The following is a 22,395-nucleotide window of genomic DNA, read 5'->3' on the forward strand; positions in this document are numbered from 1 at the left end:
CCTGAAACCTGATCAAAGTCTGGTTTAAGTTTCAGTGAAATAACGTGCTGAACACTATTATGAGTGGCAAGATTGTCCGTTATCAATGTATTTCATGTCTGCAGCCAACACCCTAGGTTGTACTTTAGTCTTGATTTACAAGCTGTATGAGTAAAGCAAACAACAAGGTCTGTCAAAGGTTCACTGATTTAAGCCATAAAGTAGGCTAATCAAGTTGAAAGTGAAAGTTCTCTGATTCACTTATGCGTAGATGGAAGATTACTGATCTGAACTCTCAAGTCACTAATCCAGTGGTTCCCAACATGTGTATCAGGACCCCTGCAGGGGGATCCCCACATGATTTTGGGGGTCCCCAGATGTCAGCGCAAGTGACAATTTAATTACTTTTAAGACTGTTTTAATACCTGGGGAAAAAAGAAAGGAAAAGGACCATTACTGCATCCAAAGTATTCAACAAACTATTGCTATGGAAAACAAAAATTGGCCAATGTGTCAAATAATATAAGAAAGAGGCTTGTGAGCTTGTTGGTCATCTATTTTATTTTACATTATTTATCTGTGGAACCAAGTAAAACTAAATGGCTGTGTGTGTGTGTGTGTGTGTGTGTGTGTGTGTGTGTGTGTGTGTGTGTGTGTGTGTGTGTGTGTGTGCGTGTGCGTGTGCGTGTGCGTGTGTGTGTGTGATAGGGCCACTATTGTTCTTACTTCGGGAGCCTGTAAAGTCAGCAGTACCGTCCTGGAGTAGACAAGATGGAGGAAAGTCTCTTGCAACAAACACAGGACATGCCCAGTCCTACTACTAAAGGGTATGTGTGTAGCTAAACTGTATATTCAGGGCAGTATCAAAATACCACACTTCAGCTTTCAGGTTATTGACTGTTGTGGATCTTGAAAGTAGAAATGAGGGAAATATTTATAGGTCGCAGTTAACTATGAAAACCGACACATCTTGTCCATATCTTGTATCTTGTCCGTGAGTAACACTAGCAACATTAATTACGTCCTTGTCCCTTTTATGCCCATATGATCCCTGCCCTGAGTGCCCTCACATCAGATTCCCAGATGATGCCCTGTTAGGGCAACCACACTAATAGAATCCCTTTTATGCCCATCAATATCCGGTTCTAGCCGTGACGTAATTTTGTAGTCAGACTCACAGCTGCAAAATGACGTCAGACTTAACAATCCAATAAAGCGCATATCTGGGAATGCCCATATATGGACATATTAACAACCGCAACTCGAATCACACTTGCAAATGAATTCTGTCCTGTGGGAATTCCGTCCTGCGCGACCTCGTCCTTTAGGGCGAGGTTGCTTTTCGCCCTTAGGCGTCTTACTGGTAATGATAGAAATACTGTTCCTACGAAACAGTGTGAGCTCGCATAGAACACCATGTATGGGCACAAAGATCTACCCTTTGCCTTAGTTTGTACTGTTGATAATTTTTTTAGGAGAAAAAACTTAACCTACTGGTATAAAGTTTTGGTATAACATACTAGTCTCGCCTTTCAGCGAGCCCACAATAATAAAGATATATTCAAACACCAGTAATTTGATATTTGTTGCATGTCATGCAGGCCAGTAGAGGAGAGATCAAGGTCAGGGTCCTCTGTCCTTTCTGAACACAGTCATGGGAATCTACAAGAAAAGGCTACAGCGGAACCTCATACACAGCAGAAATGGTGAGATGAAAGAAATATTATTTGAATTACATCGGAACCATAAAACAAATAATTAGCATGACATGCAGTTTAATGATTCTGGACGTAGAAGACACATTTTTCCACAAATATATGAAGTTGTGCAATGCAGAGTTGTGATCCGTCTCAAGAAATGATCTCAAATTGAGTCATTAGGAAGGTTTGTGAATGCCAGAAAGAAAATGTGTTGGTTAAATATCCCAGGTAAATAATGCAAAAGTTTTAAAAAGTGTGTGTGTGTGTGTGTGTGTGTGTGTGTGTGTGTGTGTGTGTGTGTGTGTGTGTGTGTGTGTGTGTGTGTGTGTGTGTGCGCGCGCCCGTGCGTGCGCGCACATGTGCGTGCTTACATTCATGCATATTTGTATATTGGTGGCTTAGGCAAAAGACAAGCTGATGAAATAAAGGAAGAATGTAAAAAATACATTTACTTTTAAGGTAAACATGTGTTTATGTGTTCCCAGGTTAGAGATGAGAGGAGAGTCTGGGGACTCTGCTTACCCTTCTAGGAGTAACAGATCAATGGACTCCCCTCTTCACTTCGCTGGACCTGTTGAAAGGTTAGATATTGAATTTCTTGCCTTAGTAAACTGGAACTGGACATATAGCTTTGTTTTGGATGAGTTTTAATTTTTTCCTGAAAAATGACTTGTGTGTTCACATTTTTAGTTTTTGTCATGTCATTTTGACATGTTTTTTGTCAAACAGTTATAATAGCAGAGGTGGAAGAAATACGTCTAATCAGGCTTTTGTGAACACCCCAGACAGTGTTTAAGTTGCTTGATTAATGAATTAGATATTTGATATTCATTATATCAGATACACCTGATCCACTGGAATATATCTATCCTACAAACCCATTGTAACTTCAAACTCAATTTTAACCATGGTAGATTAATAAAAATACAGATGTTTTTTCTGATGACTTCTGACACCCTCCTAATACGTGAGCTGGCCGTGTTTTCTCGATAACCATATTAATTTATTGTTCTATAATTTATTATTGAATTTAATTGTTTTCATTTCCACAAAAATTCAATTCAACAATTAAATTCAATAAAAGCCTGATTAAACGATGAAATGACCAAAAGTTTTTTTGAAAGTGGAATACCGCTTTTAAGGAAAATAAGTAAAAGTACCTTTACTTGGGAAAAAGTACAAAGACATTGGCATCAAAGTATCATTGTAAAAGTACTCATTATGAATGGTCAATCTTATCAATCCTATTTCAGAAATAGCCTACAATATCATAGATTGTATAGAGTGGCTATATTTTCGAATAGCAGAATAAACTATAGCTTATGTGGTTAATGCATTAAAAACAATAATAATCCAAATCTGCAACTAGAAATTCAGGTTTTCAAATAATTGTAATGGAGTAAAAAGTACAACATTTGCCTCTGACATGTAATTATTCATGATGGAAATACTCAAGTAAAGTAAAAGTACTTTAGTGCAGACTTACTTGAGTAAATGTAGCCTACTTGTTATTTCTACCACTGCATAATAGACAGTCAGTGATATGATGTTGGAAATACTTTTACTAAAGTAAACATGTCTGTTTATGTGTTCCCAGGTTAGAGATGAGAGGAGAGTCTAGGGACTCTGCTTACCCTTCTAGGAGTGACAGATCAATGGACTTCCCTATTCACTTTGCTGGACCTGTTGAAAGGTTAGATATTGAATCTCTTGCCTTATTAATATAAACTGGACCTGAGTTGTCGCTGTACTTGGATCGCTTTTTTCTAAATCTCTTTGCCCAGAAAGATGTGTTGTGATGTGCTTGTAGATCTGCTTTTTTGGCTATGTTGGGTTTCAAGTGGTTAATATAATATACAAAAGCTGTACTTTTTCTGGGCATACCTTATTTTTTGTATTATTTCTTATTTGAATTTCAGGTAGTTGGCAACCATAGTTTGTGTATGATCCTAATATTGGCGAGATATCTTCAATAGTAGTAGTATTTTATTGTTTAAACAACAAGGGCTATCACATTTTATGTCTTCCCCCCCTTCTATGTTGCCTAGAACTGGAAGATTGATTTGGGGGTTTGTATTGTGAAGTACAATGGTGTGATGTCATCAAGTTGTACTTTACAATACAAACCCCAAAATCAATCCTCCAGTTCTAGGCAACACAGAAGGGGGGGAACTTTTTTTGTATTAAGGTATATTAATGACATAGTTCAATATTGAAAATGGGTGGTCTTCCCCTTTAAGTATACTGTACCTTTTGTACAATTTTGAGGTATTTGTACTTTGCTTGAGTATTTCCAATTTCCAATACTTTTACTTCTACTCCACTCCATCTCGGATACATATATTGTAATTTTACTCCACTAGCTTACATTTATGTGAAACCTTTGGTTACTAGTTACTTTGTAGATTGATTATTATTACAAATGTATACATTAACCACTTCAAGCCTAAAGTATATGAGAAAGGAGCTTTGGGCAGAATAAATAACATGTGAAGAGAACATGGGTGTGCTTGCTTGATATTATATTCCCACTAAATATTGAGCCACAGTGAACCTTATGATTGGCCAATGGATACATTATCTTACTTGGCTATTGTTCACAATTGCATTTAATAAAAGAAACTGCAACAACAAAAGTAATGTTCATAACTCTCTTTTTACCAGGGTTCATCTGCAGAGCCCAGTTTCTTCTCTACCCAGAAGTCTCTCTATGAAAAGTGACAGGTCCAAGAGTGGAGGCATGAACTTCAGAGATGGACACCATTCCACAGAACAGAGGTTTGACAGATGAGCATCCACATGATTTTAAAATAGTGGTCATCCTGGTTGATATACTGTAGTACTGGGAACAGTGATACTGTATCGTCACCTTCTTAAATGGTCTCCTAAGTCATTTTCTGGGGGAAATAATATGTTTTGCCTAAGGCAGCTCCTCATGAGTCATGACACTGGCCACCTCTGGTAAATCTCCTAATTGAAAAGGATCATGCTGTTCCCAGACCTTTTAGTATAATGGCCTATCTCCCTAGTATGAATGGGCCAAAATAGGCAATTATTTTAGCCTAGTTCACATTGATTTTGTGACCTCTTATGTTACATAAGTGACAGACAGTGTTATTTTTATGTTAATAGTATAAATTGTTATAACAGTTTTGGGTGAAATGATTAAGAAATATCATATAGCTTTGTTTTGGATGAGTTTTAATTTTTTCCTGAAAAATGACTTGTGTGTTCACATTTTTAGTTTTTGTCATGTCATTTTGACATGTTTTTTGTCAAACAGTTATAATAGCAGAGGTGGAAGAAATACGTCTAATCAGGCTTTTGTGAACACCCCAGACAGTGTTTAAGTTGCTTGATTAATGAATTAGATATTTGATATTCATTATATCAGATACACTTGATCCACTGGAATATATCTATCCTACAAACCCATTGTAACTTCAAACTCAATTTTAACCATGGTAGATTAATAAAAATACAGATGTTTTTTCCGATGACTTCTGACACCCTCCTAATACGTGAGCTGGCCGTGTTTTCTCGATAACCATATTAATTTATTGTTCTATAATTTATTATTGAATTTAATTGTTTTCATTTCCACAAAAATTCAATTCAACAATTAAATTCAATAAAAGCCTGATTAAACGATGAAATGACCAAAAGTTTTTTGAAAGTGGAATACCGCTTTAAGGAAAATAAGTAAAAGTACCTTTACTTGGGAAAAAGTACAAAGACATTGGCATCAAAGTATCATTGTAAAAGTACTCATTATGAATGGTCAATCTTATCAATCCTATTTCAGAAATAGCCTACAATATCATAGATTGTATAGAGTGGCTATATTTTCGAATAGCAGAATAAACTATAGCTTATGTGGTTAATGCATTAAAAACAATAATAATCCAAATCTGCAACTAGAAATTCAGGTTTTCAAATAATTGTAATGGAGTAAAAAGTACAACATTTGCCTCTGACATGTAATTATTCATGATGGAAATACTCAAGTAAAGTAAAAGTACTTTAGTGCAGACTTACTTGAGTAAATGTAGCCTACTTGTTATTTCTACCACTGCATAATAGACAGTCAGTGATATGATGTTGGAAATACTTTTACTAAAGTAAACATGTCTGTTTATGTGTTCCCAGGTTAGAGATGAGAGGAGAGTCTAGGGACTCTGCTTACCCTTCTAGGAGTGACAGATCAATGGACTTCCCTATTCACTTTGCTGGACCTGTTGAAAGGTTAGATATTGAATCTCTTGCCTTATTAATATAAACTGGACCTGAGTTGTCGCTGTACTTGGATCGCTTTTTTCTAAATCTCTTTGCCCAGAAAGATTTGTGTTGTGATGTGCTTGTAGATCTGCTTTTTTGGCTATGTTGGGTTTCAAGTGGTTAATATAATAAACAAAAGCTGTACTTTTTCTGGGCATACCTTATTTTTTGTATTTTTTCTTATTTGAATTTCAGGTAGTTGGCAACCATAGTTTGTGTATGATCCTCCTAATATTGGCGAGATATCTTCAATAGTAGTAGTATTTTATTGTTTAAACAACAAGGGCTATCACATTTTATGTCTCACTGCCTGGTAGGTTGACTTCACTTTATGTACAGTGAAACATAAAATTGGGACAGCTATTACTGTACTTTGTAATAATGATCTGTCAATATCCTAAAGGTTGGCTGAAGAAGGGAAAAGAATTCCTGATTATGAATCAATGACCACTGACCATCCATCACAATTCAAGTACCATGTATCGCAATATGGGTGAGATTCTGAAACAATACACAAAATCACAATTGTTTCTGTTAATCTGAGATGATTTGATGGTCTTTTTCTCATGTTGTGATGTCTGTAATTGAATAAAGCATAGAACTGCAGTCAGTGTGTTAACTGTTGTACAGGTGGAATACAGAGTCTGGTCCTACATCAAGATTCAATTACCCTGTGGATTTGTGTCAAAGAGATCCCTTTCCCAATCTTGAACAGTAAGAAACTTGGCATCATTTGCTCTCAGTGTTTTGTGTTATTTATACTTAAAATGTCATTCTGGTCTACCTTAAAAACCAAAGATGTCAGGGCCTTTCAAGCTGTAGCCCCTAAACTTTGGAATGCTCTTTCACAAGCCTTGAGAGATGCAGCCTCTGTTGAAAATTTTAAAAACAACCTCAAAACGCTACTATTTTAAACTGTCTTTTTTAATTACCTTTGTTTTGCCTTTCTTTTTTCTTTTTTCACTGTATGTGAGAGCCTGAGAGGTGCTATATAAATACATTTACTTACCCTCTAGGTTATCTGTATGTTCAGATCAATCAGATGCGAGTCCATTTCCACAAGACAAAGGGTAAGCAGTACATCCTATCCCGACCTTTACAGCTGTTTATGTTGTACACACACAAGACATGACACTCAGTAAGAAAAGAAAAGCTATTTAGCTCAAACCACACAAATACAATTTAATAAAAACAAAGTTAAATATTTTTTCTACAAACTACAGGACAAAAGAGGTCACGTGTGCCATATGTTCAGACAACAAAGCTGTGAAGATCTGTCTGACCTGCAATCTCTCCTTGTGTGAGATTGATGTAAAACCACACTACAGCAATCCTGCTCTACAGAGACATAAACTGGCGGATGTAACCAGAGAGGTGGATGATAAACGCTGCCTGCATTATCACATACCTCTAGAATACTACTGCAAGACTGACCGCATAGAGATCTGTGGTGTTTGCTCACAAACAACTCACAAAGGACATGACTTGGTCTATAATCAGGTACAGGTACAAATGTAAATCATTAAAAAATATTGTGTACAGTAGTATACATCAACAGGTTGAATTGGCAATAAGTATTTAAACATGTTTTGTCATTACAAATGTGTCTACCTATCACAATAATGATTATGACCGCCTGTTCTCATTATGCTGCCATAGGCTTCAGGTGGAGGGCAATACCAAAGCTCAGCCAGACTGGATGATGGTACCGGTAAGTATTGATCCTAATCTTTCTGAGCAGATATTCTGAATATCTCCATAATATTGCCAAGCAATGCTGCATACATTTGACTCTCAATTGGAATTCAACTTTACATATTGTTCTGTTCTGTTTGTTGTGTGATACACTTGAATAGGTTATGGTTATGATGACTGCTATGATGTTAATGTGTCATGTTGTCTGAAATCCCCTTCACCAGTGCTGCCCCCTCCTGGTTGGTTCAAGATCCTGCCGCTGAAAACAGGCAGTGTGAACCTTACCTGGGAACCTCCTAAGGGACTGGATGGGCCTAAGCAGTACAGAATAGTCTGGAAATGTGACGAAGAGCAAAAAAGTTTAAAGATCAAAAATAAGTGCCAAATTGAAATCAATGAGCTTAAATTAGGAAGAAAATATGACTTTGCTGTGGCCACAGAAGCAAACAAAGTTAAAAGTGTCTGGTTGACGGATTCTTACTTCACAGGTAAGTAAAGGTTTAATCTGATATGTTGTACATCAACCTTTAAAGGACCATGCCGGTGTGGTGTCAATACATGCCATTGTCTAGTTTTGGCCACATATTACTTTATTTCTACAGCATATGGCACTTTTTAAGAACAGAATAATACAAAGTCAAAACTAAGAAAAAACACTAATGGAAAATAGAGGCAGTCGCCTAATATCAATTAGACAATACTGTGAGCTGCAGACAATGGGTTAGAGATACCAAACCACCGTTATGGTCCCTTAATGCATAATCTAGTCATCTGTGTTATTATAAATAGAAAGTGCTTGCTGCTTTTACTATATTTGTTCTATTTTTTATCTAGAGATCCCAGCCCCAAAAGACTTGATTGTTGACCATCTGAATTCAAACTCTGTAACCCTGAGATGGACCAAGGCTCCCAGAATGGACCAAATCCAACAGCATTTTGTCATTTCCTATGGCATCCCTAACGCAGAGCCCAAGACTATATACACTGAAAGCTGTAGCAGAACACTCTCTGAGCTAGAACCTGACACTGAATACAATATCAGTGTCTCAACTGTGCTGCCAGATGGGGACGAGAGTGCACCTGTGTCTAAAGCCATAAGCACAAGTAAGAATTCTGCATTACAATACTATGCATTATTATAGTTGTACAGTATATGCTATATATATATATATATATATATATATATATATATATATATATATACATATATATATATATATTTTGGAACTTTCCAGCCTAAATAAATAAATTAACTGTATATGGTATCCCTAAAGCTGATACGGGTAGTTTTCTGCTGACATAAGCAGATCTTTTTTGTGATTGCTTATTTTTATTTTTGTCCCCGCCAGGCCGAAAGGCATGGCCGAGACTATGTTTTGCCCGCTGTCCGTCTGTCCGTTGGTGTGTGTCCATCCGTCCATCCACTAATCTTTGGTGCCGTTGGCCCGGTCACTGCCAAACTGTCAGAACCTCTGCCCCACATTTTTCACATCGGCCTGTTCTAGCACCACTATGAGTGTGAGTTTTTCAAAACTTTTTGACAGTAGTCCTTCAGTAGTCCTTCAGATTTTGTCCAAAACTCACGCAATCGGAAGACAGATCTCTACAGTCATGTGATCCACATGTCTGATTTCTCATATTCTATCCTGATTGGCTAAGATTCCAAAGTTTGCAGAATTGGTCAGTTTTGAACTAAACACAGCGTGCAACTTTGGTGAAATTGTGTTGTCATACTTCACATGACATCACAATATATAATATAAATAGTAAGACGGAATTCAGTTCCCAGTGGATTCCTCGCGACTCACCTGTGCAACCACACTTGCAATTTCCCAGAATTGCTTCTTTCTAGTTTTATTTTATTATATTCATCAATGTTCCCTAAAGAAATAATAGTCTCTGTGACACTTCTAGAGGCCGCAGTGTGCCTCCAAAACTATTCTGTTATCTGTCAATTGATTGACATACAGGTCTAACCAATCCAAAAGAGAGGCACCCTGATTGGTACCGATGATAGAGCTTTTCACAGATAAAAGAAACATTTTGGAGGCAGACTCCGACCCCTATAGATTTATTTATTTAGGGAGCATTGTTTAAAATAAGCAATCACCAACTATCTGCTCACATCAGCAGAAAGCTAAATGTATATCAGCTTTAAAGGCTGTCTTTTTATACATTCTCTCTTTGTCTTTTCACAGAATCCTGTCTTATGGGGTTGTTATCCAGTGCAGGACTGAAAGAACATTATGAGCTCAAACTCAAATTAAGTAGTGTTCTTGAGATAAACCACAATACTACATCAGATGAGCCACTTCATTCAATGCAATCACTTCCAGGGGCATTTTTAAAGAAACTCATGATAGCAAATGTAGATGCTAGGAGTGTTAGGTGTGTAACATCAGAAGAAGACAACTACATTTTTGAGCTAGGCAGTGGTGACAAAATAGAATCTGAGAGCAACAAAGCCAATGCTATCAACCCACTGGATCTCACAACTGCACTGTTTCTGTGCTCAGATAGTGCTCTGCAACAGGAGATGGTCCAGAAAATGGCAATGTGTCAATTTGCTGTTCCTCTCCTACTGCCAAACTGCGATACAAAAGAAACTACGCTAATGCTTTGGCCAATGCGAGAACTTGTTAAGAAGTTCAAACCATGCACATCGTCTGAGTCATTTGTTGAGGAAAGTCTTGTGGCCTCTAAAATCCCATTGGTTTCCTTTGTAAGTCTAGGAAAGGACAGCTTAGGCAAGTATCAGATTTTGAACAAGATGCTTAACAATGCATTTGTCCATCGCGACATGGATTGTGATGATGCCTCCAGAAAGATATCAGATGGTCTAGTTGAAATCAGCTGGTTCCTCCCGTGTGGGAACAAAACCATAGACGTCTTTCATAAACCTGTGGCTGTGGCAAACCTAAGGGGAGACATTAGGTCCTTTGACAAACAGTTCTCCTTTCTCTGTAAGACATCAGCTGCAGTTTACATTTTCAGTGATGATTATGTGGCCGCCCTAAGTGCCCTGAAAGGAAAAAACGAAAGAACACAGTATTTTGTTGTTATGAGTGGAGAGAGAAATGCTTTCGGAAACTCCATAAGAGGACGGCCCTCATTTGATGATAGCAGCAAGTCAATCAAAATGATCGTCAAGAAAAAGCAACACGACGCAAACTTTGTGAATATCCTGATCTCATCTGTTAATAACATCACAGATAACAATCCAAATATTGTGACAATCGAAGACATGGCTAATGTTGCTCAACACCATGGGATACTGGTAGATGAGGCCAGTGAAGAGTGTAGGAAAGCCAAATGGCTAGCAGATGAAATCACCAGAAGAATAACGAAAGACACAGTGAATTTCAAAGAGGAACATCTACCGTTACAAGGAATCTTGAGGGAGCTCTCCCTTATAGATAAAGAAAAACGCAAAGCTGGATACCAAGATATAAGCTCTCTAAAGACAAGGGAAGAGGAACTGAGGAAGACACGGAAATGTTTCAAAATTACAGACACAATGGAATGCTTCATCAGTGCAATATTAGGATCAAACACAGAAAGATCATATTTTCTGAAATGGATGAAAATCAACCTAGACAACTTATCTCGACAGAACCTGTTGGATTTGAAGGCACAGTACAAAGATCTTTGCCAGGAAAAAGACATTTCCGGCTTGGACCAAAAAATATCGGAATGCTCTTTGGGGCTCGAGCATTTTCTCCGTGAACTGGGCCAACTGTATGAGTTCTACAATTCAGAACACTCTGTCTTAGAAAACTGTCCTCAAAAGACACAAATCAAAAGACTTCCTCTACTATATGCAGAGATGCTGCTGGAAGGTCACCCAATTGAACTTGTAGATGGAGATGCTTCGGACATCCCGCTCAAGTGGATAACAGATGTACTTACATGTCTTCATTCGCATGTGAAATCAAACAGCAAGATCAAGGTAGTTACAGTGTTAGGGGTCCAAGGCACAGGGAAATCCACGCTCCTTAATACCATGTTTGGTGCTCAGTTTGCTGTTAGCAGTGGAAGATGCACACGAGGTGCCTTCATGCAGCTGATCAAAGTCAACAAAGAAGTCAGAGAGGAGCTGAAATGTGACTTTGTCCTGATCATTGACACAGAGGGACTAAAGGCCCCAGAGCTGGCTGAACAAAACGAGAGTCATGAACATGACAATGAACTGGCAACCTTGGTGGTGGGACTCAGTGACATCACAGTTATCAACATGACGATGGAGGCCTTTGCAGAGATGAAGGACATGTTGCAGATTGTGGTTCGCACTTTCCTTGGGATGAGAGAGGTTGTGAAGAAACCAAAGTGCCATTTTGTGCATCAGAATGTCCCACTTATATCTACAGATGGCAACATAAGAGAGAGGAAGAAGTTGCTGGAACAGTTGGATGAAATGACTGTGGCAGCTGCCAAAATGGAAAACAATGACACCATCACCAAGTTCACAGATGTGATGGATTTTGACTTAGATACCAGCTGCAGTTATATACCAGGGCTCTGGTATGGACTCCCACCAATGGCTCCAGTTAGTATTGGATATAGTGAAGCTGTCTACGAATTTAAGAAGAAATTGATTCAAGACATCCAGAGATGCCAGAAAACAGAAGATGTAACAGATTTTCTGAAGTTGACAAAAAAACTATGGGATTCAGTTAAAAATAACAATTCCTTCAGTTTCAGGACTTGTCTGAGCACTGCATTCAAAAGTTGGGAATGGGCATTCAACTCAAAGATTGACACATGGGTGGAGAATTGTGAAAAACAGTTCAGCGCTTCCAACAAAACAGATACAATTTCAGTGCAACAGGATATGCTGAGGCGTGCGAAAGAGTTGCTTGAATTGTCAGAAAAGGAAATCTTAGAAAACCTTGACAAATACCTTAAAAAGCAAGATAGTCGTGCCAGTTTCATTCAGATGTTTAGGGAGGAGTTTTCCTTGATGGCCAGAGAACTGAGACAAGACACTGAAGGAAAAGTGAGAAGCAAATTGCAGAAATCATTTAAAAGCAAAGAAGTGGAGCATGAAGCCGACAACATTAAAGGTTCACAGGCCTATTTACTTGAAAAGAAGATCCTGGAGTTTCTGAGTCATTACATGAACAATCAATCAGCCTTTTCAGATGTAACGCTCAAACAAGAGTTTGAAAATGTTTGGAATAAAGCTGTTTCTGATTGTGAGATCAACTCCGAAGAACTCCAAATGCGAGATGTTCTCCAGGAGGTATCTGCCACATTGAGGGACAATCTATCCAGCCAGCATAACATCAACAGTCGGGTAGATGAAGTGACTTTGGAGAAATGTGCGAGAAAGGCATTTGTTGTGGAGTCTGGTGGCTGGCGGGAGAAGGCTGGTGGTTTTATGAAGCATCGAAATCCGGACTATCACAGGAAAAAACAGCAAGACTTTTGTGATGGGATCATCGATGAGTGTAATGCCTTCATAACAGAGATTGTGGAAAAGGAAGGCGACTATTCTGAAACCCACATCCAAGACTTGTTAAAGATGATTGATAAATCATTCCAACAACGAAAGAAACTGGAACTCAGTGAAGAAACAGAAATAGGTCTCAAACAGCACATCTGTGGCATTGCAGCTGTTAAATTTCAGAAGATGCACAATGATTTTGTTGCTAAAAACAACCCACAGCTGTTGCTTCAGACATGGAAGAAGAATTACTTTGAGGACTTCATGGGCAGGTTCAATGGCAGAGACCAGTGCCAGAAGAAAGCAAAGGACTTTGTCAAGCTGTGTTTGCAGCCAGCTGTAATAGATTATGTGACCAAGAGAACTGCTCCTGATGTTGTAAAGGAAATGTTGATTAATGCAGGGTCAGAGGATTTCAGCCAACAACAAGGAGTACTCCAGTACTCTATTTTAAAACAGCTTCTTGACAAACAAGACTACAAGAAATACAAGCAATACATACATAACTATGAGAGGTTCTTAAAGACCTGGCTGGTGGATCAACTTGAGGGGAAGCTTTTGGAGAATCCCTGCCTGAAGAAGTTTGAAAAGAAACATCTCACTGAGATAGTCAAAATGATCACAACTGCCATTTCAAAAGTCAGACGCTCACCAAGGGTGAGCGTCACTGCCAGGGAGCACACTGCCAGGGATGTGCAATCCTTCTTTCAGTCTCTTTGCAAAGAACTTGGGGAGAAGCTTCACTTCCCGAAGAATGCTCTCGATTCCATCATGATTCTGGACATGGCATACAAAGATCAGTTATCTCTCTCTATGACAGAACATGTGACTGAAATGGAGCGATTACTCTCAGATGAATTTGACAAGAGGGTAGACATCAGAAAGAGATTAAGACATCTACTATTCAAACCTCAGTTGTTAAATCAACTGTTTGGCTGCAGAGAACAATGTCCCTTCTGCAGTGCTCCGTGTGAAGCTGGAGGGAGAATTCATAGTGAACACTTTTCCTCTGCTCATCGCCCTCAAGGTCTCAATGGCATCAGAGACTCAAAGATGTTGCAGACAGAAACATGCTCCTTCTCTGGGGTGAAAACATCAACTGTCAGTCTAACAAGTAGTCAGTCAAGGGACTCCCATACACTCTACAACAAATGGAATTTTGCTACAGGTTCCACAGAGGCCACAGACTACTGGAAGTATGTGATGCTCAAATTCAATGACAAAATAGCAAAGGACTGTGGTGCACTTCCAGCAAAAATCCCTGACAGCTGGAGAGGCATAGTCTACATTGATGCATTGACTAGCCTAAAGAAAACCCTCAGCATGAAATCGTAATTTATTTTTAATAGGCTTTTTTCGTGGGCATTTAGGGTCAATGAACAGACATTCAGTTGTATCTACAGTCCACATTTTTTTAAACTAAGGATGAATACATTCTATGTATCTAAGTGATGAAAAGAAGGAGGAGTACTTTTCAGATTGTGTATGTGATCTTTTCCAGTGGCATATGAACAAAGCTTGTTCATCCAATGTAATATACTAGGTGTCTCCTCTCTTATCCGTTTCAATGCGATGCATTCTTAGCTACTGCATCGCTATACCGAAGTAGGTAGATGTGGTAAAACTCAAACCACTGGTGTCAGCAGCTGCGCTACCGATTGAGATAGAAATCCATTCAAAGAATCTCCTTAAGAATATTCTCCATTTCCAACCACGAAGCCCAGGTGCTAATTCTTACAGTTGAGTCGAAAATTAAGACATTTGGTGGTTGTATCTAGAGTAGACCATGTTGAGGTGAAATGGAAAGGGTGGAGGAGGGGCAGATGACAATATCATTGAAAGTAAACATTTTGTAGTTAAGCCCATTGAGCTGTAACCCCATTTATACCACCTGTGTATGTGTTCATTATGTTTTCCCTGATGAAGGCCAGTGTTACCAAAACATGTTGGTGTTTAATACACTGAACTAGCCAAGCAATGAAGCCTTTTTAAATATTTCCTACCACTATGGCCTCTACGAATTAGTCCCTCTACTTAAATGATGATATCTGGACTTCCCTACTAAGACTACCTTACTACTCATACCTGTACCACCTTGAACATTTATTTTTTTTTGTTTTTCAAATTGTATTGAGTAATAGATGGATATTTTGTAAATATTGAACTTTTGTTCTGCTGTATCTATATGTATACCATTTATTTCTTAAATGTTTTATACCGTACACCTGCCACAATTCTGTGAGTAATAAATGGTCATAATAAAATATTTGAATATTCATCTAATTCTCCACACCTCTCTTTTCAGACTATCAGTTTAGTGAAGTGATTATAATATGGACAAATGCTAATTTTTCCAGTGATGATTGAATGCAAATGGGTGATACAATGATATAGTGGTCTATATGGTTTTGATATCATCAGGTATGATGATCATCATACCGTAGGTATGGCAAGATAATTCTGTAAAACCACTAATACAAGATTTTGTTCATTAAATTAAGGGCACGGTCACACCGGAATGATATTGATTGATTGATTGATTGATTGATTGAAGACTTTATTTATTAGAAGTTTGCATAGGAATTCTACCTATGAGAGTGGATTCCGCCAATGCGTTTCAATAGGAATGGAGTAGAATTTGGAGAAATCTGCGGATTTCTCCAAAGATCCACTGCATTCCCATTGAAATGCATTGGCAGAATCCACTCTGTTGTAGTGAAACATCTTCTGATGCTTAGCTGGTAGTTGGAGGCCTTAGGGCCCACAAAACGCCCACAAAACTGTGAAAAGTGATGACTCATCGCTAAACCATCGTTTTGTGGGTGTTTTGCGGGGCTATTTATAGCCCAAGGAATGTATTTTGTGCAAAACAAATGCTTGCAATGGATTCAGAATCATGACAAACCCCTACATCCTACTTAAAGCAGATTTATTTCAGGGTATTTTCCTCCTGTATTTTGGCCTCTGTGACGACGCCGAAGGTCGCTGACTCGGGCGCCCTAGCTAAATCATTAGAGAATGCCCTGGGATACATCTGTGCAAAATGTGGCGCTTTTAGACTGATTAGCACGAAAAAACCCTAAGGCCCCAGACCATGGGGCACATCATCATTGAGTGTTATACTGTAGGTAGAATATTATAGGTGAGATCATTGAAGGTAGAATATTATTCCGGTGTGACCGTGCCCTAAAGGGGTATTTCACTTTGTGGTCATTTTAATGTATACTCTGGCTTTTGTAATCTCCCCAGACAATGTTATGTTTCTTTTTTCAATATTTGATATTGGTATGGGCAAGCCTCGCTATCAACATAACTGAATATTCAACAAATGTTAATCCGATTTTAAAGGTTTGTTTGGTTTGTGACACATGACAGACAAGCATTTATGTTATTATAACTGGTTAAAATAGAAAAGTTGGGCACCTTACTTACTCAAATGAATTAAAAAAGTATCAATCCTGCAATATAGAAATACTCTATTAATAGCAGACACATCGTGAGCTTGTAGATCGGCTATTTTCAAATGGCCGAAATATATAGGCTATAGGGCTTAATGTATGTTTTAAACAGATGGGTCGTTTCATTGTTGAATAATTAAATAGCCGATATAATGCTGTCTGCCACGTTAGTAGTGAAGTTGCTCTACTCCCATATGGCCGAGACCTATGAGACCTATGAGACCTATGAGACCTATGGAAGTTGCTTAACAACACATTAGGCTTAAAACCTAAAACCATAGGCCACAGCATAAACATCAAAACGGACACCGCTCTCATTTCTGACAAATGTGAAGTGGCTACCCATCTTAACGAAACCTTTACCACCGTGGCCCGTTCGCTGGTTGAAAAACTGGTCGCCCCATCTGGGCGGTATGGTGTAAAATTTGTTAAGAAATTCTACAATAAACTGGGCGTCAGAAAAGACAGTTTTAAACTTGCCACAGTGACAACTGATGAAGTGTTTAAAAAACTGAGTGCCCTACCTCAACACAAGGCCACTGGCCTTGATAAAATTCCAGCTAGATTTCTCAGAGATTCAGCCGCCACCATTGCTCCAATAATTACCCACATAATTAACCTTTCCATCGAACAGGGTCATGTCCCACAGGACTTCAAACTAGCAAAAGTAACCCCCCTGCATAAAAAAGGTAGCAAACTAGACCCTGGAAACTACCGTCCCGTTTCCATTCTTAGCTCCATATCCAAAGTCATGGAGAAAATAGTCTACGAACAGATAGCAAGATATCTCGATGAGAATAATCTGATTTACGAGTTCCAATCTGGATTCAGAAAATCTCATTCCACTGACACATGCCTTCTCTATTTGACTGACCAAATCAAACGCGAAGCGGATGACGGCAAATATAGCGGCATGGTCATGATGGACCTCCAGAAGGCATTTGACACCGTAAATCATTCTATTCTGATTGAGAAACTAAAAGCCATCGGTCTTGACAGCGCAGCAGTGAGGTGGATGCAGTCTTACCTGGTGGGGAGGGAACAGGTGGTGGAGATTAACGGTACCCTGTCCCCCCCCCTCCCGGTAAACTGTGGTGTTCCTCAAGGTAGCATACTGGGACCTCTGTTGTTCCTAATATACGTGAACGACATGGCATCTGCTTGTGACTGCAACCTGTTCCTGTTCGCGGATGACTCGGCTCTCCTAGTCTCGGGCAAGGACCACTTGCAGGTTGAGAAGACACTTAACTCTGAACTAAGTAAGATCTGCACATGGCTTAACGACAACAAATTATCAATTCACCTGGGTAAAACAGAGTCCATCCTCTTTGGATCAAATCATAACCTCAAAAAAGTTGATAACTTCACAATCAAAGTGGGTGACAAGGTCATAACACGAAAAAACGAAATCTCTTACTTAGGATGTATCCTTGAAGCTAATCTTTCCAGTGAAAAGATGACTTCTAAAGTAATAAATAAAATCAACCAACGAACTCGTTTCCTACAGAGGATCGCCCCGATGGTCAATTCCAACACACTGAAGACCATAGCTGGTGCAATAATCCAGCCCCTCTTTGACTACGGAGTCCACGTATGGTATTGTGACGCCCCACAAGCCCTGAAAACTAAACTACAAACAGCCCAAAATAAACTAATTAGGGTCCTGCTTAGACTTCCCTATCAGACTCACCTCACCGCTACTCACCAGTTAAGAGTGGGGTGGCTCAGAGTAGTTGACAGAGTACAGCAACTTGCAATGGGCCTGGTGTACAAGATACACTACACCACTATGATACCCAAGTACCTGTCAAAATACTTTATAAACATTAAGGATGTCCATAATTACAACACCAGAGGCAGCGCCACAGATCACTTTCAACCCAGAGTCAAAACCAACAAAGGGTCAAACTCTTTTTTCTGCTATACCACCAAAATGTGGAAAGCCTTACCGAAGGCCACAAAGGAGTGTGGATCACTAGCATCCTTTAAAATTGCCCTGAAAAACCACTTACAGGCAGCAGCCGTTCGCAACTGGTAAAAAAGAATCTAGCCCAACCCTACCCTCCCCTGCCCCTTCTTTATACTGTTTGTTTTGACTTACTGTCTTCTATTTTGTTTTTCTTTACATATCTACTGCATAGTACTGTGTTCTATTTGTCTGTCATTCAATGTTATATGAGATACTTCAATGGTTTCCAGTGGAAATAAGCTTAGTCTTTTCATGGATCTCCTTTTAGTAGACCTTGTACCAGTGAACTGTACCGTCATGAAACTGTACCTTTTCCTATGCAAACTTCTAATAAAGTCTTCAATCAATCAATCAATAGAGATAGGTTACTTAGTAAAGACTTAGTGCTGCCCAAGGGGTGGTGTAAATATTTAGTTGTTACTTAGAGATACGTTAGAACTAATTTGTGTGGTGCAACACCTGACATTTTAGTAATGCGTAAGTCTTGACTTAGAAGCCATTTACGTTACAACTAGGCTACGTTATAACTTAGTAACAGCTGGTGCAACCCCGCCCTGGAGACTACCTTGATAAAAGGCGCAAGTTTGCTCCTCGTTAGAGGTGCAGTCTTGTTCATTTTATTTTGTGATTTGAATTCGTTTTGGGAGCTGTCATGTACGTGTATCATTCACGGGATATTCCCTACTGGTTGGCGAGCTGACTCAGGAATTTTGCGAGATGTCCGCGACTGGTTGGCGACCTGACTTTGGCAACATGTCCCGCGAATTTGTCGACTTGGATTTTTGGCGAGTCGACTGGCCTTATAATAGCCTTATAATATTAATAATAAATTATGGATCTCTAAATCCATAGTTAAAATAAGACAAAGAGCCAAAGGACTATATTTCTTATATTGCTGTATTGAAGAGAGACAAACAAGGTAGACAGAGCAGTGGGCTGCCATCCTGGTGGTAGCGTTCTAATCTCTCTCCCCAACCATAGCGGTCAGGTCGAGAATTCTCTCTCTTCCAAAATGGAAGTTTAACATGTATATAAAGAGTACAGTTATGACAGTAAGAAGTCGTGGAACTTATTCATTTGTTCCCATATCATAACAAGGAAGTAGTAGGAACTCATTGATTCGTTCCTATATCATAACAAGGAAATAACAGTTAGAAGGTGCCACGTAGTGCTTGTAATTTTCCACCACTCGTGACTTATACAGTATATCAAAACATGATTATATTCAGGGCATTCAAAGTTATTATGACCTTTAATCAGTTTGCCTGAACCTACAGTATGCGACCAAACTTATATACTGTACGTTCAGTTCATATTATGCCTTTATATGGTCATATGAGACTCATACACCAATAACATAATTATGTATCATAATTTATCCTAACAATCTATCCTCTTCATTTTTGTATGAGGTTCATATGACCTCCATATTATACATTTTATCAGGGTAATAATAATAATAATATTATGAAGACTTTAATAATATTTATAAATTCAAATTTTCAAAAGACTGTAATATATATTTTTTAAAGAACTGTAATAAATCCTTAAAGTTAAAGAAACTTGACACCTTCATTCATCGTTTCTTACAGATGAATGAAGACAGAATTAAAATTGAATAAACAGATAAAAATAAAGAATAAAGAATGAAAAATGAAAAAAGAAAATATGAGTTGATCGGATGACCATTGATCGGATGATGATGATGAGGATGATGATGATGACGATGATGATGATGATGATGATGATGATGATGATGATGATGATGATGACGGACGGTGGGGCAGTGGAGAGACGGCGGTGAGGACATGCAGAAGCTGTGGGTTCTTCTGGGTCTTAGATTGCGTCTTCTTTCAGGTGTTTCCTACGGAGCAGAGAACCTTTGGCCAGTTTATTGTTTCCAAAACAATTTAGTTCAGAACTTCAGGTAGCGTTTGTACTACATGGCTGTATTTCAACAGTGCAACAGAAACTCACCGACCAGGCACCATTTTACTGGTGCCGCTGCGGTGGATTGGCTCGTGCACTGGTCTGGCCGGGCCTCAGGTCGTGGTTCGTCTGCACCCCATCTCAGTCAGGTGGTTTTCGATGATGACCCGATTCTCCTTCCCCACACTCTGCATTCCTCTCTCCGTCCAGTCTCAAGCCCATGTAAACAGAAATATTTCAAATTAAGTTTCAAATAAATCTTAAATCAATGAAAAACCAAATTAAATAAATTAAAATCAAATCAAAATTAAAATATATTAAACAATTAAAATATATTAAACACTCCCCTTCTTGTTACAACTTATAGTTGTGACATAAAAGTTAAATCAAATAATTTAAATTGTTTAAATCTTTAATTCATGCACTACAGTACAGTACAGTAGCAGCTTGGGCACAGGGGAGTCAGTTGAAACTGTCAGTGATAAGTAATACGCCTCAGGGGCGAGAAGCGACCTTGTGTCCTTCTCAACAATGGAGTCTAATTTGGTTGTTATGGTAACCTGGGACATGACGTTCCCAACAGAGATTTATGGGTAATGCAGTCTTAACAGTAAAAGAACAGGACAATTAAACAAAATACCATAGACAGTAAACAATCAGAACGTTTACGAAAAATAGGAGAAAGGAAAGTCTAAACAAGACATGTTCCCAAAACAATTCTCTCACACACAGACCATCTGACCTTGAAGGCTCCAGGTGGTTTCTCAGACAGGCACACATACGCTGCACTCAGAAGTGCACACACACTCACATACTGGGTCAGAGACACAGAGTTAGGGGGGGGGGGGGGGGTTGACAAGATGAGGGAGGGGGGGGGGCGGCATGCACGCCCGCACACTCTCTCAGAACACCACTCACACGCACTTCCCCAAAAATCGTGCACACCCTCACACATACAGTAGCCTACGGCAAATTCATTCTCACAGAGAACTCATTCATCATATAAATGAAATTATACTATAATACACAGCCAGAATCCTCTAGCAGGTTTTAAATCTTAACGTTACAACATATTATATTAATTTAGGCTAGTTCCTGACTCCCCTGCCTGCATCGCGACTGCAGCAAGGGAGTGAGGGACAGATAAGAGTAAACGGGAATTATCGATACTGTAAACACACCCATAGTCCTATAGAAGGCTCTAAAGTCTTAAAGTTACAACAGTTTAAATTAATTTAGGCATCAATAATTTTAGTTAGTTATTCTTAATCTTAAATCTTAACTTTAATTTCTCAGAGACATTTTAAAACGTCTTAAAAGTATTTAATATTACAGAAAACAGAACTGGTCAGTAACATAGTCAAAGATAAAAATATTGTTTCTCACTTTCCAAATGGCTGGCGCAAAGCCATGAAACTGAGAGACCCAAATAAACACAGATTAATCGATACAGTGAACATAACAGTAACAAACTGACAAATACTGACCATTCATATGGTCCAGACATAACAGTAAAAAGCTATAACCGCAACTGACTAGAAGTACTCGTTAAATTCAGGCCGACTAGAAGTACTTGCCCTAGGTTATAAGCCAAACAAATAATGACCATTCATAGGGTCCAAACAAACTGACAAAAGAACAAGTTGAACAACAACTTGTGGACAAAAACGACTGTACCGAAAAAAGTTAAAGTATGGAAATATTTGTCTCTGCTTCCTCATCACAACGAGAGAGCGAGAGCAAACCAGAAATAGTTAAAAATAGATTAGGGATTGTGCACACCTCCCTTAAACTTTCAAAGAAGAAACAAAGAGTTTTACGACCAATGTGTATCTAGAGATAAGGGTTTAATTTACGACGCGTGTCAAACCAAAACATTATTTAGGAGCTTTCCGACTCCTCCGACGGAGGGAGAACACATAATTCACAATTATCTTAATT

General features: G+C 38.7%; 1 protein-coding gene across 1 annotated transcript; it reads left to right on the forward strand.

The window, feature by feature from the left end:
- Positions 1-8,651: 8,651 nt before the first annotated feature.
- On the forward strand, positions 8,652-14,433 carry LOC308282188 (up-regulator of cell proliferation-like; the record flags this gene model as incomplete). The annotated part of the gene is made up of 2 exons (XM_080722533.1): positions 8,652-8,756; positions 9,851-14,433. Exon 2 carries the CDS (start codon positions 9,862-9,864, stop codon positions 14,431-14,433), a length of 4,572 nt encoding a protein of 1,523 aa, XP_080578659.1. The 5' UTR covers positions 8,652-8,756; positions 9,851-9,861.
- Positions 14,434-22,395: the final 7,962 nt, after the last annotated feature.

Source organism: Nannobrachium achirus, assembly GCF_963921795.1.
Source record: "Nannobrachium achirus genome assembly, chromosome: 3".
NCBI classification, from domain to species: Eukaryota; Metazoa; Chordata; class Actinopteri; order Myctophiformes; family Myctophidae; genus Nannobrachium; species Nannobrachium achirus.